Raw genomic sequence first — 26,065 nt, 5'->3', positions numbered from 1 at the left:
AATGGTCCGTGCAAAGAACAAAATGTCTTCCCCGTATGTATGGCCTGAGCTTCTGTAATGCCCATACGATTGCAAGACACTCACGTTTGATTGTGGACAGGTGTCTCTCGCCCACCTGTAGTTTCTTACTCAGGTATGTCATGGGATGATGATCTCTGTTGTCGTCCGCCTGGCTCAGCATGGCTCCCAGCCTGATGTTGGATGTGTCCGTGAAGACGGTGAATTCCCGCTAGAAACCAGGAGCTCTCAGGACAGGACCGGTCATCAACACAGTCTTCAACTTCCCAAAGGCCTCCTCGCAGTCGCTCGTCCACTGGATCTTTTCAGCCTTTCTTTTGTGTGTTAAGTCACATAAAGGGGCAGCTATCTCGCTGAAATTTGGTATAAAGCGCCAATAATAGCCGACTAACCTTAAGAAAGATCTAACTTTTTTCTTTGATGTAGGTCTAGGGGGTTTGATTATTCCTCCCCCTACTATATGGCCTAAGTATTTTAATTCCGAGCTACCCAGCTGGCATTTACTAACCTTCACTGTTAACCCGGTCTCATTTAGTCTTTGTAGCACTGTCTTGATATAGCAGAGGTGATCTTCCCGCGTCTGACTATAGATCCCTATATTGTTGATGTATGCTACAGTGAATTCCCTAAGCCCTTGTAATGTTTGGTCCATGACTCTTTGAAATGTCGCTGGTGCGTTTCGCAATCCAAAACTCAAGATCCTGAACTCTTATAATCCAAAAGGGCTACAGAACGTGGCCTTTTCCTGGTCTTTTGGGTCTAGCCCCACGTGCCAGAACCCTTTAGTCAGATCTAGACTGGATATAAACTGACATCCCCCTATAGTTTTGATTAAATCGTCTAACGGGCATCGGGTAAGCATCAGGCTTCATGACGTGGTTCAGTTTTCAGTAATCTGTGCAAAAGCAGATGCTGCCATCAGGTTTGTCCACTAATACTATTGGGGCTGCCCACAGGCTAGATGAAGGAACAATGTTTTTTTCTTTAAGCATTTCATCTAGTTCCTGGCGAACCTTGGTCACATATGGACCTGTCACTCTGTAAGGTGTGACAGCTTGTGGAGATGCATCTCCTGTATCAATTTTGTGCACTGCTCCCTTTGCTACACCAGGCTTGTTTGAGAAGACCTGCTTGTATTTCATCAGCAAGGCTCTCGCTTCATTTTGTTGCTCTGGGGATAGTGTGTGGTAGATCTTAACCTCTTCAGGGTTATATTTTGGTTCGTCCCTCCCTTCCCAATAGGGTAATTCAAGTCTTCCGTTGTCTGCTTCTTTCATGGCATATAGGACAACATTTTCCTTTCTATAGTAAGGCTTGATGATGTTTACATGGACCACTCTTCGACCTGCATCTCCCTCCTCCTGAATTATTTAATTTACTTCCCTCATTTTGGAGACTATTCTAAAAGGACCTGCCCAATTTAATTACATTTTATAGTATTCCCTTTAATAGGTTTCAACATCAACACTTCATCTCCAGGATTGAATGTTCTCTCTCTGGCCCTTTTATCATACCATAGCTTTTGCTTCCCTTGCTGGCTCTGCAAGTTTTCTGTTGCTAACTTCAGAGACTGCTGCAAGGAGTTCATTAGGGTGTCTATATACTGTATCACTGTCTCAGGAGCTTCCCCTTTTGTTCCTCCCAGTTCTGCCAGAGTAAATCTAGGGGTCCCCGCACTTTCTGCCCAAATAACAGTTCAAATGGACTGAATCCAGTGCTTTCCTGGGGCACATATCGATATGCATACAGTAAGTGTTGCAATTTGTGATCCCAGTCATTGGAGTTTTCAGCAGTGTAAGCTCTGATCATACGCATGAGGGTCCCATTAAATTTCTCCACTAACCCATTAGTTTGGGGATGATATGAGGATGATGTCATGTGAGTTATGCCACCAAGTTGCCACAGCCTTTTCTTTCATCTAGATGTAAACGAGGTTCCCAAATCAGCGACTATCTCAGAAGCGAAGCGCATGCAACACGTAATTCAGTAAGGCATCTGCCACTATCTCTGTTATTTTTTAAGAAAAAAATTAAAGTTTTTATTTATCTAAAACATAAACATAAAATACACAAATCAAAATACAATATAACTGTGTTCCCCACCACCGTAGATCACAGATGTTCTTTTATTTCTGTTTAAGATATCTCATTAAAGTACTTGGGTTTGTTTACACGTTTGCTTGCATATACTTATTCACAATAACCCCTTCAACAATGCTCTTTGACTATCTATCTATTCACTATTCCTTCTCTTTCCTATTTAACACTCCTACTTTCCAATCTCTGTCATAACTCTCTCAATTCAATATCCTCCCTCCCCTCAATTCAATCTCCTCACTTTCCCTTTCTTTCTAGCTGTCTAACTGCCACTCTAGCTCCGCCCCCTGTCCTATCATAAGTTCCTGCACATGAGCTCCATATGATGGACAGGAGTGACGTGGGCTTTCCGCCACATACCACCACTGTGCCATATCAAAATATATAGTTTCTGAACTTTGCATTAATTGCTGTGCCAGAGGAATGACGTACAGATTCATTCACTGTGTATTTCCAGTTCTTCCTGTATATTTGCTAAGTTTTGAAAAGGATGAGAGTGACTTTGTACATTTTGATTTCTACATATTATAAAATGCTTTTGTATTCAGGAGTCATTCACATTTAAAAATTTGGTAAAGATATGAAGTTGCAGTGGTACCTTGACTTAAGAACTTAATCCGTATTGGGACTGCGTTCTTAAGTCAAAACATTCTTAAGTTGAAGCACCATTTCCCATAGGAATGCATTTAAAACCATTTAATCCATATCTCCTGTTTTTCGTTCTAAAGTCGAGGCACTGTTCTTAAGTCGAAGCATTAGTTCCCATAGGAACTAATGAAAGCCGGTTAATCCGTATCTACCACTAGGGGGTGATTATTTTTTTCTTCTTTTGACCTAAGGTGAATGTAAGTAAAAAAAAAAAGGGCAGGAAAGTTTGTTTTCTGTTTTGGATTCTGAAGTCTAGGCTCCGTTCTCAAGTCGAAGCAACTTTTTGCAAACGGAGCCGTTCTTAACTCGATTCGTTCTTATATAGGGATGTTCTCAAGTCGAGGTACTACTGTATAGATTTTCCAAATGGAACTGCACCTGAGTAACTATGTTTTTCACTGGGGGCGGGGAAGTGCCACAGTTAAAATGTAGAAAGTGATGTTTAAGAGTGCAGGAATGATGCCATTTGAAATGATGCCAAAATCAAGCTTGAAGAAAAATAGTTGGGATTAGATCCCAATTCAGTGGAGAGGCTCTGTTGCTTTCTTTGTATAAAAATGAAATGGCTGCTACCAGATGTTCCATTTGAGAAAGAAAAAGCGTTTAAGAGTTGCTTGTGGGTACTTTTGAATTCTCTTCATATTTAGATATTAAGAAGTCCTAGTACAGCGATGGCGAACCTATGGCACGCGTGCCACAGCTGGCACGTTGAGCCCTTTCTGCTGTCACGTGAGTCATAAGTCACCAGATTGCTACTTCGCCCCCCCCCCCCCCACGCAGCCAAACCTGTGAACGCAGCTGCAGCCGCGGTGCTGGCGCTTCAGCAGGTGGATCCGGAGTGGGGTCTCGAGGCACCTCATGCCGGGACTCCCCCTTCCTTTCACCACTTCCAGTTCCACCGCCAGCACTTCTGGCAGTGGTTGTTGTTGTTTTTTCTCCAGTTTGGGCACACGAGCCCAGAAAGGTTTGCCACCACTGTCCTAAGAATGAAGCAATACATTTTTCATCTTTATAACTTTCCTAATTTTGAATTGATGTGTGATATAGATCAGATGATAAGAAGAACATGAACTGGAAGCAGCTTCCTAAGAAGCCATGCAAAAACCTTCTCAGCACCTTAAAGAAACTGTACCCACAGTTGGCATTAGGTAAGACACTGGAAAGAGTAAAAAAAAACCTGCTTTTAATCAAAAGAAGAATGTCATAATAATGGAAAGACTTTGAAGTTGCACTGTTTCCTCAAAGCTTAGTATAGAATAGTGGTCCCCAACCTTGGGCCTCCTGATGTTTTTGGACTACAACTCCCAGATGCCTTCACCACCACCTCTGCTGGCCAGGATTTCTGGGAGTTGAAATTCAAGAACATCTGGAGGCCCCAGGTTGGGGACCACTGGTATAGAATGCCTCATACGGACTCTTGCTCATTATGAAGCAGTAGGTGTTTTCTTTTAGCAGCTTGACTGCAAGGCCTTTCATTTCCACTTGAAATTTCTGCTGACTTGTCTTCTGAGTGCAAGGAGAGGGATCCACATAAACCCTCTCACAGACTGAGCGGCTTCTGTCAGAACAGGGAGGAAGTTATTCTCTCTCCCTTTGCCCATTCAGATTGTGTTCTGGAGATCTGGAGAATCCTTTGGAACAGATTGTGGGGGTGGTAGGGAGGAAGGGAAGAGAAAGTCCTCTTTTGTGAACAGAGGTCATGCTCACATGCTGTTGGATTTCATAAAAAAAGAGTATCAAGCTGGTTCTTCCTGAAATTGGGCGCAAAGACACAAGTCAAAAAGGAAAGGTACATTTGTGTAAAAAGACATGATTTTAAATTATTACAATTTTATTCCCTAATTTTCACAAAGGAGCTCAGAGTGGATTATGTTTTTTCCCATGCTTTTGCGCACACACATAACTATCTAGCAGTATTTATCTAGCAATAAACCTGTGGAGCAGGTGAGGCATTAAAACAGAAGGGTTAAATTATTGCTGTCACCATAAATTGGAATTAACTTGATTGTGTGTTGTGTTTGTATGTGTGTATTACTATCAAACATTAAACACATGGTTTAATGTTTCATATTAATAGAAGTAAAAATAGTCAGATTCAAAGCTATGCTAGTTTGAACTGCACTGTCCTAATTCTTACATTTCCAGGTTTTTCTTGGATGTTTGTTTTTGAAAAGCCTATCTCCTTTTTTTCTTTGATAACTTTATTTGGGAGGAGGCAGAAGAATTTTTAAAAATGCAATGCCACTCTTCCTTTATGCCCCAGTTCACAGAAAAGCCCAAGAAGGCTCTGCAGTTGAGATGACACCTATAGAGGCAGACTTCTCTTGGCAGAAGAAGATGACACAATTTGAAATGGAGATTCAAGAAGCCTTTCTACGTTTCATGGCATCTATTTTAAAGGGGTACAGAACATTTCTTAAACCAATCACACAGGCACCTTCAAATAAAGCCACTGCTGCAGATTCCTTGTTTGATCTTCAGGGTAAGTTTGAGGAGGCAGAAAATACTAATTGAAATAAATACTAATGGTAGTTACCATATTCCCATCCCTTTTTAATAAGTTTTGTATGTAGAAAGGGGTAGAGAGGACTTCATGGAGGGATGGGAACAGAGTTCAACATTTTTGCTATGCCAGGCAATGCATATATAGATTGGTTGTTGTGGAAGAACAACCTTCAGAACACGGCCAAAGAGCCTGAAAAACCCACAACAACCATTAGATCCCGGCCGTGAAAGCCTTCACGAATACATAGATTCTGCTGGGTTTTTTTATTCTATGTAATCTGAAGAAGGAATACAACATATTCAAAGTAAAATGTGGAAGTTTGTCCAGTAGTGTAACTTATTCCACTGAAGGCTAATGATGACATCAACTATGGCAGTGTTTGGGAAATCAAACACACACATCCTCCTGAGGCCCTTAGTGGCTTCCCCATGATAAAAGGGATCCCTTGCAACCTTGAGATGCTGGAGGATGGGAAATGTTTAATTGCCAAAAAAAGGATGATTATATCAGCCTTATGCAGTGTAAGTTTAGGCAACAGGATTTCAGCCAATGTTTAATAAATCAGTCCTTTAAGTTTTTAATAATGCAGTAGTTTATTTTTTTACTTTTAATCTTTATTGCATTTTAAAAAGAAATTATAAAAATAAGTAAATAATTATCACAATATTAGCACATAGCCAAAATAACTTTCTATTATCTCTTTTGAAAGACAGTAAGTCTTTAACATTTTTACCTCCTTGTTTTCCACCATTTATTTTCTTCGCAATCTTAATAATAGCTTTCTTAATTCTTATTTTATATCCATATTAAGAATCTGCTTTACTTTGTTTTTATTTCTGTTGAGAGCAGTTCTGCTTCTAATTTAAGCCTAAGTCACTTGGAACAGGTTTGGAATCTTCCTTTCATTTCTCTTTAAGATAATTCTTTACTTTCCCCCCTTGAGAGTCATGCTCCATTCTACTCTTTCCTTTCAATGAGTCTGTTAGTTTGTCCATTAATATTAGTTTCTGTGATTTTATTAAACAATCCTCCACCAAAGGTTCCTCCTTGTCTTTCTGTTGTTTTGCCACTTGAATTCTGGCTGCGCCTAATATATATAAACACATTTTTGTCTCTTGTCTTGAGTTTAGCTTTACCATATTGAACAAATAAGTTTCAGGTTTTATCTCCATTTTTATTTTTAAATCTATGGTGATTATTTTTTCTATTTCTTTCCAAAATGTCCTAATAAATTTGCAACCCCACCACATATTATATAGTGTTCTATTTATTGTCTTACATCTCCAAAATTTATCGTTCTCATTTTAATTCACCTTTGCCCATTTCTCTGGTGTCATATACCATCTACATAATATTTTCATATACTGTAATTTTCTTTCAAAACTGTACTTATTAATAGGTTTTGTTATCATTACCTGCTCTAAAGCAATCCTCTGTTTGAATTGTTCTACCTAATTCCTGTATCCATCTGTCATATTTTCTTTAATTACTTCCTGTTCCATAGTTCTTTCCAATAATAGTTTTAACAACTTTGTGATTTGGTGATTTTCTTTCCCGCATATTATCTTGTCTAGTTCCGTAGGTTCTTTAACCAATCCTATTTATTTATTTATTATCCATTTTCATTGTTTCTGATAGCTGTCTGTGTGGAAACCACTGGCATATTATTCCTACTTGATTCATTTCTTGTCTTGTTCTTCATCTTAGTTGTCCATCATCTTCCTCAATGAATAGATCTTTATATGTTAACCATCTATCATTTGTGGTCTCTGTGAATGCACACTAATGGGTTAAGTCTGCGTATGCACAGAGGCCTTGGAATATTCTGGAGCTGAAAAGATCGCTAGGATCACACCCCACGTGGTTGGCCCATCCTAGCGATTACCTCAGATTCTTTTTTTCCACTGCGAAAAGAGGTCTCTTTGGAACTCTCTCCTGTGGTTACATCAGTTCACCTGAAAGGAAAATTGTTATTGTCAGTTCCTTCCTCTTCTAATCGTTCGTATTTCCCATTGATTATCACTGATTATCTACAAAATCAAAAAAAGAAAAGAAAAGAAAATAAAAAGATCATTGTATTTCCACACACACTCTCCCTCCTAGTTTCTCTGTTTTTCTCTGCTTTGTCTTCCTGCCTTTTATGGCCCCAGCAGGCCCCTTAAAAAAGTATGCTCCCTGTGCTAATAAAATACCGACTTTGGGCGCCCACAAAGCTTGTTTATTTTGTCTTGGTGAAGCCCATCAAACTGCTGGTTGTCCACACTGTAAAAGCTTCACAAAACAAGCTGTTAAGGCAACAAAGACTGTGTGCCTTCCTCTGGGATTAGTCTCTTAGACTGCCATCTAAAATGGACACTCCACAAACCCCCTCAACTACCAACCGCCTCTCCTATTGCTTCTCCGGTTCAATCTCTGAAGTCTAAAGTCACTAAACCTAAGTCCTCTGGATCCACTACTCATTCTATGCCTTCTTCTAAGCCCAAATCTAAATCAATCTCTTCCAAAACCAAAAAGTCCAGGAAATCTGCACCTAAGGATCATCCTACAGTAAAACAATATTCTGATCTGCTACAAACAATTGATCTGGACTGGACACAGACAAGGATTCGATCCCACCGATATTGAAGCATCCTCCTCCACTGCTTGCAGGTTCACCTTCATGGGCGGATACCTCGGCTGAGGTACCAGCAGTGAAGTGTTTGCCTGACTCGAGCCTCAGGTCGCTGGATGGCTCTGGGTCAGTGTCTGGCTCCGGGCCCCCTTCCATGCCAGACCCAGTTACAGTTAAAGAAGAAAGCCAAGATACATCATACTGGTCGGTCTGATACCATTGTGTATCAGCCTCCAAGGCATTCAGGACTGAGGCTATCAAAAGGCTCTAGGGCTCGAAAGCATTGGCCCAAACATGTCAAGATATTTGAGCCTTCATTTTATGGACTACTGACCATACCATATCGTCACCACCATCGGTATTGGCAACATGATATGGAACAGTTCTATGACCCTAGAATTCTATACAGATATGGCTATCCTTCGAACTCATCTGAATCATCTTCATCTGAGACGCAAACCTGTATCGAGTCATCAGACAAAGACAAGATTCCTACACCAGTATTGATCACCAGTACCAGAAGATGCAAGAGACATTACAGCTCAGTATTGACACCTCCAGTACCAAAGAAACATAAGGCCAGTAAACGTTCGGTACCAGTGGCCTCTAAGGATAGAGTCACGTCAGCCATGACTTCCCCAAAGGGCAAACATAACACTTCTCAGGACCAGTCGTCCACGGTACACACTTCAGCTACCTGTACCAAACCCTCCCTCAGTACCAGGCATGGTACCAAGCATGGGAAATGTCCATCGGGGAGTGCCATACCAACATTGTCATTAAAGGATCATTGACCAGCTAAATGTCACAGAGTTGAACACTCCCTGATACTCTCGAGCTTTCTTCTTCACAGTCCTCATCAGATCTTGACTCCTCAGATTCGACGTCCCTCCATGAGTCTTCACATAACCTGGTGACCCCGGACTCTGATATTGGAGATGGAAATCTTCCATCACCAGCAGAGGATTTTGCTTCTTATTCTGCCATGGTACAGAGAATAGTGAAAGCGTTAGACCTTGATGTCCAACAACACACTCAGTCAGAGTCCAGTAAGGTTTACCAGGATATCGTTGAGGACCAGACGCCTCCACTGCATGTGGGGTTCATACCATCATTGCTTAAGTTGATCAAACAATCCTGGTCTAAACCATCATCGATGTCACAAATGTCATGTCAAGTAGAGAACCTCTACAAGACACATGTCATTGAAACTGAGTTCCTTGCTAAGCATCCACCCCCAAACTCAGTGGTAGTCGATGCTACTCAAGCACGGCCTCAAGCTAGATCCACTGTCACTCCAAGTAACAATGAAGGCAGAAAGCTGATATAATCAGACGCAAAATTTATTCTTTGGCATCTTTCACCCTCAGGGCTACGAATTACATAGCAGCTATGGGGCTTACTGTGCGCTACCATCTCTGCAAGTGGCTCCTGCAGAGCTCAAACCGCAGGGCCTCTCTTTCCACCAGGAGGCCATGGCCCTTGCCCGCCAGGAAAGAGTTACTGTGTGGCATATTACAGAGGCTGCTTCGAAACATCTAGTGACAGCAATAGCTCTTTGAAGGCATGCGGTCCGCCAATATCTCGGAAGACTCTAAAATGAGAATTGAGGACCAAGTTATTTGATGCCAAAACTGATGACATTCTGGAGAACCTCCAAAAGATGAGGAAGACCGCACGTTCTTACAATGTTCAGCCATATTACAAAGCTCAGAGATACCAGTGGAGACACCAGTACCCTTACCAATCATACAAACCATTTCCAGAAAAACAGAAATACTTACCACATCAGTGTGCCTCTTATCAATCCCGACAGCATGATCAATGTCAGCATTCCCATCAATCCTACAGGAAACCTGAAAACAAGTCCAAACAGAGTCTTTGACTTCCCGACTCCTCCTTCTCTCCACCCATCTTCCACTTCTTCCGTCCATCTTGTGCCTTTTTTCCCTACATGGGCACATATGACTACAGATTCATGGGTACTCTCCACCATCGTACACAGATATGCAATAGATATGTATCCATCCCACCTCCTCGAATCATTTACACTCCCTCCTCTACCGCTCTCAAATCAGAAATTCAAACTCTACTAAAGAAATCAGCCATATTACCCGTCACTCCAAATCCGTCCGACCTCGGATTTCTCTCCAGATACTTTCTGGTCCCCAAGAGAGGCAGGTCTCTATGTCCCATTCTAGATCTTTGGGACCTAAATTTTTTCATCGCTCAGTGCTGTTTTCGTGTGGTGACTTTGGAACGCATCTGTCGCAATTGCCTCTGAAGTCCCTAATCCCCTGGTCTTCACAAGGTTCTCGCTCTTCCTTCCTCTTCGCTGCCACCAGATATTAATGCTTTAATATCAATTAAGTGTTGAGACACATGTGATGTCAAAACATAAGTCTTTTATTTACCAAGGGAAGTTAGTAATCAATAAGTACTCATAGGATAAATTACAGGCTGCAAATCATTTATATTTGAATCGATTATGATATTGTTTCAGAACTCTTAACTCTCTGCTTCAATTTCCACTCTTACTCACTCTTCACTACTTTTAGGCCACACCCAGTCTCCTCCCTAGACCCTCTCCACCAGTCTTTTTATCTTGCTTCCCTCCCCCCTGGCTCCGCCTTCCGTTCTCCCATTGGCTCCTGTGTCAATGTTCCGCGGTGACGGGCAGGTGAGGTCAGGGCTGTTCACCACAGCATCCTTCTGTTCATCCAACACAGAGGCTGGTTTTCAGTCATTGGCCTGAGCGATGCATACTTCCACATCTCTATCAGATACAGTCACTGCAAATTCCTCCATTTCTCTCTCGGATGAGCCACATTCGAGTTCAACGCCTTACCATTCAGACTATCATCAGCACCAAGAGTGTTCACAAGTGGGAGCTTATCTTTGAACTCGTGGGATCCCAGTGTTCCCATATATAGATGACTGGTTGCTGGTGGCTCACTCCAAGGACCAAGCAATAAGAGACATCAGTGTCACTCTGTCTCTACTAGGAGATCTATGTCTCAAGGTCAACTTCAAGAAGTCGGTGCTTCCCCCTTCGCAAAGGGTAGATTACATAGGTGCTGTGCTCGATTCCTGTCACACAAGAGCCTGCCTTCCTTGGGAGCGTGCACTCAAAATATAGTCTCTAGTACAGCGTTTTCATCCGCATGCATATGTAACTGCTCATCAAACTCAACAGCTACTTGGACTCATGGCTTCCACCACCTCGGGTCCAGCATGCAAGGTTGAAGATGCGTTCGCTGCAGGCATGGTACCTGTTACTGTTCAGTCTCCTTGTCGACGTTCCCAACATGTGCCTGCAGGTTACCTGTGAGCTGGCTGACCAACTTCAGTGGTGGATCTGCCAACTTATTCATGGGTCATCCCTTTGCACCACTTTTGTTGACATCGCAGGTGACAACCGATGCCAGTCCTGTGGGCTGGGGAGCACACTGCGGAGATCTTCAAGTGCACACAATATGGTTGCCAAAAGAAAAGCTTCTCCATATCAACAACTTGGAGTTCTTGGCCATTTTCAAGGCGTTCCGTGCTTTCCTTCCAGTCATCACTGGTACCGTGGTCCAGGTCACTACGGACAATACTAAAGCAATGTATTATATCAACAAGCAGGGGGGCACACACTCACTTCCCCTCTTGTACCTAGCTGTTCAGTTTTGGGAGTGGTGCCTGGAACATCACATCTTCCCATCAGCCATGCACATTTCCACTCAGAACAATGCTTGGGCAGACCATCTGAGCAGACAAAGTTTCCAGATGCACGAGTGGACTCTTGATCACGATGTATTCCTCCCGCCCATCCTCCCCTCTGTCCGTCACGTCTGCCTCTCTCTTTGAGCAGCAGCAGAATTGGGGAACTGAGGTAACCACTAGGACAGGTGAGCCACGTGGGGTGCAGGGGGACGGTCCTAGCAATCTTTTCAGCTCCAGAATATTCCGAGGCCTCTGTGCATGCGCAGACTTAACCCACGAGTGTGAATTCACAGATGACCAGTCGAAGAACCAGAGTTACAGGTAAGTAATCTCTCTTTCTTTATGTCAATTTCCTTTGAGAGAGCTTCATGGGGGAACATCCACATTGGAATGCCACAATAAAATTTCCCTTTATATTTCTCCCATACTCTTCTTAATGCTTTTCTAATCATATTATTATCAAAAGCTTTGTTCACTTTCTTTTTTCCCTACCATAAGTATGCATGAAGTCCCTATTTTAAATCTTTGCTTTCTAGTATTAATATTTTTTCATTCTCCATTCTTATCTACTCTCTCAACCATTGGAGGTTGGGAGACCCCATCCTCCTCTCTTCTTGTCATCTTGCAAGTATTTCAGTTTTATTCTTGGTTTTCTCCCCTGCCAAATAAAATTTGAGAGTTGTTTTCTCCACAAATGAAATGGCTTGTTATTTATTATTATCGGGATATTCTGAAATAGGAATACAAATATAGGTAATACCATCATTTTGATAATTGCTATTCTGCCCATCAATGAGATTTTTAAGTGTTTCCATCTTTCTAAATTTTTCTTAATTTCTTTCCCTTTCTTCTCATGATTTTGTTCAAATAAGTCCTTTGTCTTTTTAGTTATTATTATATCCAGGTATCTTACTTTATTCACTACAGTGGTGCCTTGACTTACAAACATCCTGACTTGCGATCAATTTGAATTACGACCAGCTCCGGCCACAAAATTTTGCTTTGACTTGCGACCAGAGCTTTGAGTTACTAGTGGGGAAAAGGCAGGGAATTTAAACTGCTAACCATTGGTCGGGGAAGGAGCTACAGCTTCTCTGCAGCGCCTTTGCCCCGGCGGTTAGAGAGTGTACTGCAGGGTTTGTTATTAGCAGAGAAGCCAGGCTCATTTCCAGGTTTAAAACGGAGGACTGGCATGGAGCAATACGTTAGCCCTTGCAATCAACCCTAAAGTGAAATTTTTAAAGGAAAAGAAACAAACGACCTCACTGGCCCACATCGCAGGAGCAAGGCAGCTCCCCTTACCTCCCCAATCCTTGAGGAACGTAGAACGGGGGAGGGGGATCCAGATCGACTCTTGGCCGCTCAGTCCGGTAGTTTGAGCCCACACTGGCCAGGAAAGTTTTTTCGGAGGCCGAACAAGATGGCCTTTGCAGCCCATCTTGGAAAGGGACAAGGGGGGGAGGGAGAAGAGGATCACCTTTCAGTCGCACCGCCAGGAGGACCACTGGCTCCTCTTTGTCTCTCCCCAACACCCCAACCCCACTTGAAAAGTCCACCACCAGCATTTTCTCCTCACACTTGTCAGCGACCAAGGTTCCCTAGAGAACACATGGACGGTCAGACAGAGAGTAATCAGGCGTTTGCACACCCTAAAAGTGCTGAGAGAGTCCTGGAGCTCACCACCCCCTCTCACAAGTCTGCCCTAATAAGAACACTCTTGTACCTTAGGATATTTCTGATAGAAAACCATGTGGGCTTTGTAGTCATTAGACTTATTATGCTCCACAGGCAGGACTCATTAAGTAAGCTAGGTCGAGGCAATACCATCAGGTGACCTAAGAAAAGTTTACTGTTCAAGAAACCAATTGATTTTTATAATCATTATTTTATTAAAGAAAAAAGTAAATTCCATAAAGAAAAAGTCAGTTTATGCAAAAGCATGCAAATAATCATATTGCAGGTAAATTACCAAATTGTAGTGAATTAAAGAAATCATTAAAAATATACAAGTATCCAAAAATAGTAAAAAGAATTCAAAAATCCAAGAAAAGGAATAAAAGCTGGTTAAAAAGGCAATTAAGAAAATGCCTCCCCTCAAGTTCAATCAGGTAATCCATCAGGAAAAACAAAATAGTCCACTTAGGTAAGAAGTCCAAAGTCCATTATTATCCTGTAAAAAGAAAAATACTGTACAAAAGAAAAATCCTGTAAAAGAAATGTCCTATTCTAGTAATTAAGCCATATTGTCCTAATTCTAAATAACCTACGAATAACCTAAGAATAATCCACCAGTGTCCATGAGTAATTCAAGAGAGCCATTCGAGTCATTGTCCATAGGTAAAAGTTCCTTTTTCAAGCGTAGCTGGCATATCCTTATCTTCTTCTTCTCACGGTGACATCCAATCATGATGCGTCGTTAGGCAAACAGTCCTTCTGTACCACCTGACTTCCTTCCCATGGGTAACAGATGTTATTGGGGTTTTCAGTGGTTTGCAATGAGTCACAACAAAGTCCATCTATCTTATCATAGTATGTCCTTCTCATGCTCTCAGAAAAGCATTCTCCCATCTCTTACTAGTAACACTTTGTAAGCATGGCAAAAATCATTTAGGCAGAGAAGCAAAGCAAAAAAGCAAAGCGTGCTGCTTATATACCGCCTCATAGCGCTTCAAGCACTCTCTGGGCGGTTTACAATTTAATTATGCAGGCTACACATTGCCCCCCCAGCGAGCTGGGTAGTCATTTTACCGACCTCGGAAGGATAGAAGGCTGAGTCAACCTTGAGCTGGCTACCTGGGATTTGAACCCCAGGTCGCGAGCACAGTTTTAGCTGCAGTACAGTGGTTTAACCACTGCGCCACGAGGCTCAGAGAACCAAGATGGAATCCCTCTTGCATTATTTACCTACTAAATAATCTCTCTTCAGTACATGATTTTAACCAAATATCCCATCTCATCACAACACTCACCCTGCAACTCCATCTCAGCTCAGCTCTGGCTGCTCCTCTCCAAGAAGCATGCAGGCAGCAGCGCAAGGCTGAGGAGGCGCCTTCATCAGGTGGTGCAGAGGCAGAGGAGAGGGACAGCAGGAGGAGGGGGAGGAGGGGGAGCTGCTCCAGGTCTCTCCCGCTCTTTCTTTCTGGCAGCTGCATCTTGCGGTGAGGCACCGGCCGGGAGGTGGGCAAGGCGGTGACCCTCCCAAGTGGGGCGGCCCCACCCACACCCCCTTCCCAGCTGCAGCACAGGCTTCCCCAGTCAGGGCCATCCACGCAGTGAGCCACCAGAGCACGCAGCAGTGTGTGTTTGTTTGTGTGACCCGGGGGGCAGGAATGTGCCCAGCCTACCAAGGTGCAAGGTGCAGCCACCGCCTAGAGGCTCAGGGGGCGTCTTGGGTTTAGGCTCCCTCCACTCCCATCCCCACCGGAAACTAATGCTTTGAATGGATTAATAGGGTTTCAATGTATTTCTGTGGGAAATTGTGCTTTGAGTTACGATCAACTTGAGTTACGACCGTCTTCTGGAACCAGTTACGTTCGTAACTCAAGGCACCATGTACTTTATAACCTGCCTTAATTTCTAATTCTTTCTCGTCTTTTCCTGTCATATTTTTGTCAGTATATTAGTTTTTCCTTCATTTATAATTAAACCTGCTCATTCTCCAAAGTCACTGATTATTTCTTTAAGTTTCATAATACTACATGATGGGTCTTCCAGAAAGATTACCATATCATCCGTGAAAGCTCTTATTTTAAAGTGTTTTCAATTTTTAAACTTTTAATTTGTTTCTCTTTTCTTATTTTCCTTAGTAGTACAGTGGTACCTCGCTTAACGAGTGCACCGTATAGCGATGTTTCCGTATAGCGATCCCTTTTTCGGGATCGCTATACGGAAACATACCCGATCGTCGCAATGGGGAAAACCCGCATTGCGAAGATCGGGTATTGCTGTGGCCATTTTGGAACCGCCGAACAGCTGATCGGCGGTTCCAAAATGGCCGCCAGAAGCCCGGAAATGGCTGCCGGCAGCCGTTTTTGCGCCCTGCCCTCGCTTAGCGAAGGCGCGAAAATGGCTGCCGGCAATTGGAATCCTCGCTGAACGGGTAAGTAAGAAAGGTATTGGAACGCATTAAACTAAGTTTAATGCGTTTCAATACATTTCCCCTACCCGTTTAGCGACGATTTCGCATAGCGAGGGTTAATCCGGAACGGATTAACCTCGCTATGCGGGGCACCACTGTACCTCCAATGTTGTTTTGAACAACAGGGTGAGAGTGGACATCCTTGGCGTGTTCCTTTTAAAATCCGACATTGATTAGTTTTCTCTCTGTTTACTATTCTTGCATTTTGTTTGCTATATATGCTTTTTATCCATTTTAAAAAATTATCTCCTACTTCTATTGTATCTAGAACTTTAAACATAAATTTCCAATTAATATTATCGAACATTTTTTCTGCATCTAGAAAAAACATTCCTAACTTCTTCTCTGGATGTTGTTCACAGAATTCAGACACGTCTATTACCAATCTTACATTTGGTCTCATATGACTTTGTGGTAAGAATCCTTGATCTTCCCCAATCCATTCCTTTAATACCCTCTCAAATCTTCTCTCTGCTGATATTTGAGCAAATATTTTGTAATCTACATTTAACAGTGATATGGGTCTATAATTTTTTGGATCCTTTGGATCTCTATTTTCTTTGGGGATAATTATTATGTTGGCTTCTCCTCATGTTTCTGGGTATCCTTCCAGTAAAATCTGATTTATTGTCTCCTTTAATGGAGGCGTCAGTTCCTCTGATACTTTTTTATATAGTGTGGAAAAGCCATCTGGACCCGGTGTTCCCTGTTTTAGTTTTTGCCTCTTGTATTTCCATTGTCAGTATTGTGGCATTTAATCTAATTCTCTGGTCATCATTTAGTTTAGGTAGGTCTTGACTTTTTAAGTATATTTGATTTTCTTCTTTTTTCCTTAAATTCTTTTCTTTAAAAAGTATTTTTTTAAATATATCCCTTTGAATCTTTGAGTCAGAAAATATTTCCTCTCCCTTTCTGATTTCTCTTATTATATTTTGTTCTCTTTTTTTCCATACTTGGTAAGCTAACCATTTACTTGGTTTATTTCCTTTTTTGTAGAATTTTTGTTTAGTAAAGTTTATTTTTCTCTCTATCTCTCCTAGCATGAGTTCCGACAGCTGATTCTGTAGGTTTTTTTTTTAAAATCTCTTTTAACATTTCTTTTTTTTTTGGAATTTTCGGTAATCTCTAGTTTTTTCTCCATAATTTTTTCTAAAAGTTTTTCTTGCCTTTGTTTCCTCTTTTTAATTCCCAGTTTTTTTCCCATTATTAATCCACGTAGGACTGATTTTCCTGCCTCCCAAATTGTTTTTATTTTTGTCTCCTTGTTCATATTTTGTTTAAAGTATTCATTCAGTTCGGTCCTCAACCGAACTGAAATTTACTTACTAAAATTTCCTCTTTTAGTAAGTTTTCATTCAATCTCCATGAGTACTCTTTTCTTTCCTTTTTCATAACCAGTATTATAGGATTAGTATCTGCGCATGGTTTTGGTAGGATTTTTACTTCTTGGTTCCAATTAAGGAATGTTTTATTTGTTAGAATAGATCAATTCTTGATAATGATTTATGTCTGCCTGAATAAAAAGTATATTCTCTGGTATCTCCATGTTTTACAGTATTCTCCAAATATCCTCTAATGTGAAAACATCCAACATGTCAAAAAAAATTTTTTTTGTAATTTCCCTTATTCTCTTTTATTTTATTTTCAGATTTCTGATCAGATTTATTACTCCATTCATATCCCCTGCTATAATCAATTCATCTCTTTCTAATTCTAGTAATTTTTGTGTTAATTTTTGAAAGAAATTCACTTTTCCTTCTATTGGTGCATATACTGAAATCACATTTATTGTTTTTCCTTGTATTTGAATTTCTACTTCTATACATCTTTCTTCCTCATCATTTAATATTTCTTTTGATAGACAGTTTTCTAGCACACAGATAGCTACCCCTCTCTTCTCTTTTTTTGAGAAGGCTGAATTATAGCATTTCCCTATTTTCCCATTCTTTGGATATTTAACATCCTGTTTTCTAATATGGGTTTCTTGTAAGCAAATTATTTGGTTTCTTTCAATTCCCAAGAAATAGAACACTTGTTTTCATTGTTTATTTTTCAGAGTTCAGTCCCTGGACATTCCAAGTCAAAATTTTATTTGCCATTTTAGTCCTCTACTTTCTTTGCTTTTAAATCTCTTTTTCTCCTTCCTCTTCTTCCTTTCCTGATTCCTCTGAGTCTATCCCTTCTTCCTCTTGTTCCCTTGCCTCTAAATTTGTGAAGTTTCTTTTTTCTACTTCTGGTCTTGCTTCTTTAAGATCTTGTGACTCTAGAAACTTTCCTTTTTCTTTCTCCCTATTTTCCCCTTCCTGCCCTTCTTCTGTCTTATCCAGATCTGTCCCATATTTTCTCAAAAGTTCCTCTGCTTTTGAGTGGAATTAATTCTAAACCATTTTGCTCTGAACTGCAGTGAAATTCCCTCAGTCATTTCCCATTTATATTTCATCTTTTTTGCAATATTTTTGTCAAAAATAGTAATCTCTTATTGCTTTTAATACTTGAGATGGAATATCCTTATATATTTTCATTTCCTCCTATTTCTAGTTTTCTAATATACGGTAATTTTCCTGTAGGATTTTATTTTTCGTGTACTCTCATGTAAAATATACTACAATATCCCTTGGTAGATTCTTTTTCTTCACCACTACTGAGTCTATTCTAAAATTTTTATCTCTTTCTCATTGGAAGTCTTTTATTTTTACCCTAATAAATTTGACCAGAGCTGGAATTAGAAGTTTATACAGGTCTTCCTGTTCTCCCTCTTCTGGGATATCTCTAATTTTTAAGCATTTTACTCTCTGTCTCATTTCTCATCTAACAATTGACTCTTTGCTTTCTCTCTGTTCTACCTTTTCCCTTTCTTTTAGCACCTCCAATTTACTAATCTTTTCTTGGGTTTCAGTCAGATCTTCTTTTATTGTTTTTACATCTTGTTCCATTTGAGATATAGAGCTTTTAAACTGATCTAGATCAGCTTTAACTTGATGTTTTACCTCTCTCATTTCTTGTTTGATTTCATTCATTTGTTCTAACATCTTATTTTCCATACTTTTAAACTCTAACAAAAGGCTTTCCACTGGATCTTGAACAGAAGGAGGGGGGCTTTGTTTGGAAATCTATAGACAATTTTCTTGTCTGCATTGGCTTTTGCTTATCCTTTTCTTTCTGCATTCTTAACTTTTCCAATGTATATTTTTATGTTTTCAGTACTTAGTGTTTCCTTTACCATTTTGTACCCTTAAAACATATCCACTTCTGTCTCCAATCTTTAACTTCTCTTATCTACTTAATATTAATTTTGAAACAGAGTTAAATATCAGTTCAAATACCACCAAAGCAAGTATGTCAATAAGTTGTAAACCAACAGTCACAGTAAATAACATATATTTCTTAAGTCTCTAAACCGCTTCAGTCTTTGCTAATTCCAGCCCTTTTCTCCAGCTGCTAATTCTAATCACCTTATCACAGCTGGTATATTGGCCAAGGTTAGTTTAAACAGATCTTTACAGTTCTTTCTTTTAGTTTCTATTGTAATCCACCAAATCTTTTTGAATGTTCCTAGAGACTTTAAGATAGTCCTTCAAATCTCAAACTCTCATTATTCATAAACCAATGTTATGTTCAAACCGTTGGTTATTCCAGTTTATCCTCAGTTTTTTTCAATTCCGCCCCAGGTTGTTTTTCCTTGCCTTCCAGCCAGTCTTACTCAGTCTTCCTTGTGGTCTTTGATTTCTTCCTTTTCTTTTCCTATTCTTTTCTTGCTCTTAATTTGGTCTTTTCAATCACAAACTCCCATTATGTTATCCTAAGGTCTTTTGTTATTTTCTCTTTTAAAGGACTCACTCCGCTCTGACAATACTCACTTTGCTTCTCACCTTGCTCTGTTCTTTGTAACCTTCCAAACCCCCTCCAGTTCTCTTAATTGTTAGTTAATAGTCCGTTGAAAAAGTCTTTATTCGCAGTATGTTTTGCATTCTATCTCCTATCTCCTCTTTTAAAAATAAAGCGGATGGCTTGTTTTCCATAGAAAACCCACAGTGTTGTGGCTGCCTTGCATATCCTCCTCCTGGCAAGTCTGTTTTTCAACTCCCTTTCTTCTATTCACAGATTCCCCCCCCCCCATCTCTGGAGTCAGCGTTTGACTCTCCTCCTAGTTCATCCTCTCCTAGATGTAACTTTTGAGTCAGCTGAAAAAATCTCTTAGCTGACTTGCTGGTAATCTGAAACCGCCACAGCTTCGATCCTTGCAATCAGAATCTTGCTGCTTTTGCCAGCCACACCCACTGGGAGTCATTTCAATAATGCAGTAGTTTAGACATGGTACATATGTTCCAAAAGGCTTGTCAAAAGTAATTACATTTGACTTTTGGAGATACTGGCAAATTACTGTATGTATTCATTCCTCACCCCCCACCCTGGACATAAGGTCAACGTGATATCAAGATGTACAGAGATATGTCAGAGTTATCCAATTGTCCTGTCTCCTTTTTTGCCTGAAATGCCCTCCTTGTTCTTGTAAAGTGCATGAAATCTCATCTTGAAAAGCAAGTAATCTTGATTTAAATAGCATTTGTTGTGTATAAGGAGGATAGTTTTTTCAGCATATAGAGCTTGTACTCTTCCAGAAAAAAAGTGAGAAATAGTAAAATCATCTCTGCTCTACCTTGGTGGTATGGATTCTAGGTATCTGGAAAGCCATGACATTGAAGAAAATTAGCCAAAATCCTGTTGCCAAGAATTAAAAAAGCATGTAAGGTCAATATAATAAAACAAGATTCTAGCCATTGTTGTTTTTTGGGGGAGCTACACTGACATTTCAACCAAACGTGTACACCATGTAACACTCAAGATCTCCCTAAAGAGAGTATGAGGTTTGGACAGGGAGTCACTGTGGGCACAAATCTACCATCTTTTTCTGAGGTAGGTCCTCTAAACCTCAGGAGTATATAGCATCTGCCCCATGGACAAGCCTGGCCATTAAAGAAAACTTTTGCTTACGTTTAAGTACGGGCTCTGTGTTACCTCAGAACACACAGACAGCTCTGCTAGGAAGGACCTCTCAGTGGTAGCAAGTTAGTGACCTATTCCAATCCACTGGATTTAAGTGTAACCTTGCTGTTCAAGAGACTAGTCCTCAGTTGAGATTTGTACCGTATTTTTCGCTCCATAAGACGCACCTTTCCATAAGACGCACCAATTTTTTAGGAGAAGAAAACAGGAAAATATAATCTGTTTTCTTCGCTCCGTAAGACGCACAGACTTTCCACCCCCCTGTTTTGTGGAAAAAAAGTGCGTCTTATGGTGCGAAAAATACGGTAATTAATTTTTATTAAGAAAATATAGATTCTTAGAAACAGTTTGTCTGCAAGAGCATTAGCACATATCCAAATATTACAATGGTTAAATAAAGCTGCTATTTCTTATCTAAATAAGAAACACTAAAATCTAAGGTAAAGTGGGCTATTCCCACCAACTCCTTCTCCTTACCATGCTACATTCTGTAAGCATTCCCTCACATAGCACAATCAATTCGGAAAAACTCCAAAAAGCTTGAAAAGCTAAAAGAAGCTTAAACACATCCCATCATCCATCTTTTTCTTACATCTCTCAGACCTCCTACTTTTTACACTCAATAGCTGTAAGCCAATTAACTTCAAAGAGGCGTAACACAACTCTCCACCCAGAATTCACATGAAGATCCAAGTGTGTTATCTTGTTACTAATTAAGATAGTATATGTTTGGGTTTCACGCAGGGCCTCTTTGTCCTTGCTTTGTTATCGCAGTTCTCTCTGTACCAGGCAGTCAGTGAATCTGAAAAGCAGTCTCATTTGTCTTACACATTCCAGTGCCTTAAAATCATGTCACTTTGAACCTAACAGTCTCCATTATTTTCTGACTACAATCCCACTCTCCTTCAGATGATCACACACCAAATGTCTGAACCAGCAATTTGTCTTAAACTGATTAGGATTACTGTCACTACAACATATTATTCATAGAATAAAACTAGCATATATCACAAAGTACAAATAGTTGTCTGAACCTGCAGATACTGTTATAATGAGCAATATATTTATTGTAGGAAGTTACCATTTGTTGTGCAGTACCAACCCTCAGAAACTTGATAATTAAAAACTAGAAACAGGAAGGTGTGATTCCTTTGAAAGCTTTTTTTACACAAACATTTAAAAGAGCAAGTCTCATGTATTGGAACAGAACTTTTTTGCCTTTTCATGTTGCACAAAATAGAGTGTAAGTGGGAAAAACACACCATTATTCTAGATTTTTTTTCAAAAAAGAATCCCTTTCTGAGTAGTGAGTTCTATAAATTGAACAGTTTTATTAATTTCAAAAAAAAATAAGAATAACAAACTCTAACATATCAACTTAAAAAGAATTTTTAAAAACCCACAGTTATCAACTCTGTGCTCACCACCACCATTGGGTCTAGTTTCATTTTTATTTTATATTATGTTATTTCTGGTATGTGTCTTTGAAAAAGGGAAAGGTTATACCCCTGGAAGTGAATCAATGTATTTCTGAAGAGAAATGGGATATTATAAAAAAAGAGTTCTATAGTGTTTTGTATTTTAAAAAGTACTTTACTAGCAGCAGAATGAATTTTGAAATGAATCTTTCAAATATAATGGGGAAACTCTCAGTAGAAGGTTAAACAGATAACATGAGAAAATTGTTATCCTTTTATTTAAGCAAATATTTTAAACTATTTTGGTGTGGTTATTTAAAACTAGGATTTTTAAAAAGTAGAGACCGGGCCTACACAAAATTCTACACGGTTTTAACAAAGACACAGATATTCAGCCGCTTCATTGAAGAATGCAGTTTTGTGAGTGACAAAGATACTGGCTTGGCATTTTTTGATGACTGTATAGAAAAGGTAAAGGCCTTTTTTTTCTACATAAATTTGATAATAGTTGGCTATGTCTTTTATATGTCTGCAGCTTTTGATTCTGTAATGATACCCTGAATATGTATTTGCAGTTGTGAATGAAATTCTGCCTTCTGGAGCTGTTTTGGTTGATTTCTTCTCTTGCTTTGTGTTGTGCCTTATGTAGAAAATGCTCAAAGAGCTGTTCTGTTATTACGTGTATATTACTAAATACAAATACAATATTTGGCCCTGTTAATGAGTGAGAATGGACTAGACAATCTTTGTAATAACTTGTGAACATTTTGGGTCTGTTCAGATGATATGTCTATAGCTTGCATTCCCTGTATAACAGTGGCCCCCAACTTTTCCCAACTGTGAACCGGTTGGGAGGGCATGTGGGGGCGTGGCGTGCTCAAGTACATGTGCGGGGTGTGCTTGTGGGGGGTGTTAACAGGGGGCAGGAGATCTGTGCCCGCAGCCCGCTTCTGCCTAGGCCACGGATCAGTGTCAGGTGGTGGACCAGGGGTTGGGGACCCCTGCTGTATAACATGAGTCCATAGGCCATTGTGGCTTCTTCCAATCAGTGTGTTGGGAGAACTAAGAGTTATATGAGTCTCCTCTATTCTGGACAGTCCCATACTTATTTGTTCAGTGTTCTGATTTTTACTCCAGTCTCATAGCCTTCAGAACTATGTATAAATATTCTGTTAAGGCTTTTGCTGGGTTAGAAGAATAAAACTGTTTGGACATAAAAATACATTATGCTCATTAAAAGATAAAAAGCATTGCTAATTTTATTTCTATTCCCTTTTCTAGCTTTTTCCTGAGAAAGGGTCAGAAAAGGGAGAAAAGGTATGTTTATTTATCTTAAGTTGTATATGGTGATTAAGTATATTTGGTAATGAAACAAGAATGGAAAATGTGGTTGTTCCGTCACTTGTATTGTAGTTGTTTATATATTAGTTCAATATATCTGACACCAACATCTTGTATGGTTTCTACACTCGACCAGCGTTGATTTCCCAGTAGTCCTTATGTCAGACTTGGCATGTAGATGGAAGGTGTACATTCAGCTGTTCACACATGTTTTCTTGTTACTGCTTCCTGTACTTAAGACTGCAGGCTAAGACATTTCAAGTCTTGACTTGAAACTGGGATATGCTGTATTTGCAGGGCGAAGTGGACTCTGCAGAGGATACCCGGTTGATTGAACTTGATGAATCACAGAAGAGTGAGCACACAGTGTTTATCATGCCACCCGAGCCTCCTCCTGATGATGGGCTGGAGAGATTACCAAAATACAGGTATTGTATTGTCCAATGAAAACTGGCTGCTTTTTGTCACTGCTCTTATTTATTTTAAAAAGTTATGTTTACTAATAAGGGTTTACTACAGTATTGAATTGAATCAGGAACTAGTTTGGATTTTTAAGAATCTATAGAATCTCACATGGTTTTTGTGTCGGTGTGTGGGTCTAAACCAAATCCCTTATGAATACACAGTGGAAGTGAAGAACAGATTTAAGGAACTAGATTTGGGAAACAGCGTGCCTGAAGAATTTTTGATTGAGGCTCGTGACATTGTACAGGAGGCAGCAACAAAAACCATCCCAAACAAAAGAAAATGCAAAAAAGCAAAGTGGCTGTCCAACGAGGCCTTAGAAATAGCAGAGAAGAGAAGGGAAACAAAATGCTAGGGAGATAGGGAAAGTTACAGAAAATTGAATGCAGACTTCCAAAGAATAGCAAGGAGAGACAAGAGGGCCTTCTTAAATGAACAATGCAAGGAAATAGAGGAAAATAATAGAAAGGGAAAAACCAGAGATCTGTTCAGGAAAATCAGATATATTAAAGGAACATTTTGTGCAAAGATGAACATGATAAAGGACAAAAATGGGAGGGACCTAACAGAAACAGAAGACATCAAGAAGAGGTGGCAAGAATACACAGAGAAATTATACCAGAAAGATTTGGATGTTGCTGAAAACCCAGATAATGTGGTTGCTGACCTTGAGCCAGATATCCTGGAGAGTGAAGTCAAGTGGGCCTTAGAAAGCTTGTCTAACAACAAGGCCAGTGGAGGTGATGGCATTCCAGTGGAACTATTCAAAATCTTAAAAGATGACGCTGTTAAGGTGCTACATTCAATATGCCAGCAAGTTTGGAAAACTCAACAGTGGCCAGAGGACTGGAAAAGATCACTCTACATCCCAATCCCAAAGAAGGGCAGTGCCAAAGAATGCTCCAACTACCGAACAATTGCACTCATTTCACACGCTCGTAAGGTGATGCTCAAAATCCTACAAGGTAGGTTTCAGCAGTATGTGGACCGAGAACTCCCAGAAGTACAAGCTGGATTTTGAAGGGCCAGAGGAACTAGAGACCAAATTGCTAACATGCACTGAATTATGGAGAAAGCCAGAGAGTTCCAGAAAAAATCTTCTTCTGCTTCATTGACTATGCAAAAGCCTTTGACTGTGTGGACCACAGCAATCTATAGCAAGTCCTTAAAGAAATGAGAGTGCCTCACCACCTTATTTATCTCCTGAGAAACCTATACATGGGATAGGAAGCAACAGTTAGAACTGGATATGGAACAACTGATTGGTTCAAAACTGAGAAAGGAGTACGACAAGGCTGTACACTGTTCCCCTGCTTATTCAACTTATATGCAGAATACATCATGCGAAAGGCTGGACTAGAGGAATCCCAAGCTGGAATTAAGATTGCCGGAAGAAATATCAACAACCTCCGATATGCAGATGATACCACTCTGATGGCAGAAAGTGAGGAGGAATTAAGGAACCTCCTAATGAGGGTGAAAGGGGAGTGTAAAAAACGGTCTGAAGCTCAATATAAAAAACCCTGATATCATGGCCACTGGTCCCATCACGTCCTGGCAAATAGAAAGGGAAGATATGGAGGCAGTGACAGATTTTACTTTCTTGGGCTCCATGATCACTGCAGATGGAGGCAGCAGCCCCGAAATTAAAAGACGCCTGCTTCTTGGGATGAAAGCGATGACAAACCTTGACAGCATCTTAAAAAGCAGAGACATCACCTTGCCAACAAAAGTCCGAATAGTCAAAGCTATGGTTTTTCCTGTAGTGATGTATGGAAGCGAGAGGTGGACCATAAAGAAAGCAGACCGCCAGAGAATTGATGCCTTTGAGTTGTGGTGCTGGAGGAGGCTCTTGAGAGTCCCCTGGACTGCAAGGCAAACAAACCTATCCATTCTAAAGGAAATAAAACCTGAGTGCTCACTGGAAGGACAGTTCCGGAAGCTGAGGCTCCAATACTTTAGCCATCTCATGAGAAGAGAAGACTCCTTGGAAAAGACCTTGATGTTGGGAAAGTGTGAGAGCAAGAGGAGAAGGGGACGACAGATGATGAGATGGTTGGACAGGGTCATCGACGCGACCAACATGAATTTGACACAACTCCAGGATGCAGT

At 40.3% G+C, this 26,065-nt stretch overlaps 1 protein-coding gene across 10 annotated transcripts in view; it reads left to right on the top strand.

The window, feature by feature from the left end:
• DENND4C (DENN domain containing 4C) overlaps nt 1–26,065 on the top strand; it is a 202,377-nt gene that overhangs the window by 110,413 nt on the left and 65,899 nt on the right. For all 10 annotated transcript variants that reach the window (XM_020790381.3, XM_020790378.3, XM_020790382.3 and 7 more), the window contains 5 exons: nt 3,810–3,910; nt 5,026–5,244; nt 22,473–22,618; nt 23,429–23,464; nt 23,786–23,916. In XM_020790381.3, coding sequence (XP_020646040.3) covers nt 3,810–3,910; nt 5,026–5,244; nt 22,473–22,618; nt 23,429–23,464; nt 23,786–23,916 — 633 coding nt within the window. The remainder of the gene's footprint in view (nt 1–3,809; nt 3,911–5,025; nt 5,245–22,472; nt 22,619–23,428; nt 23,465–23,785; nt 23,917–26,065) is intronic.

Source organism: Pogona vitticeps, chromosome 2, assembly GCF_051106095.1.
Source record: "Pogona vitticeps strain Pit_001003342236 chromosome 2, PviZW2.1, whole genome shotgun sequence".
Taxonomy (NCBI): Eukaryota; Metazoa; Chordata; class Lepidosauria; order Squamata; family Agamidae; genus Pogona; species Pogona vitticeps.
The sequence above is the reverse complement of the archived record's forward strand: the minus strand, read 5'-3'. Positions and strand labels throughout refer to the sequence as shown.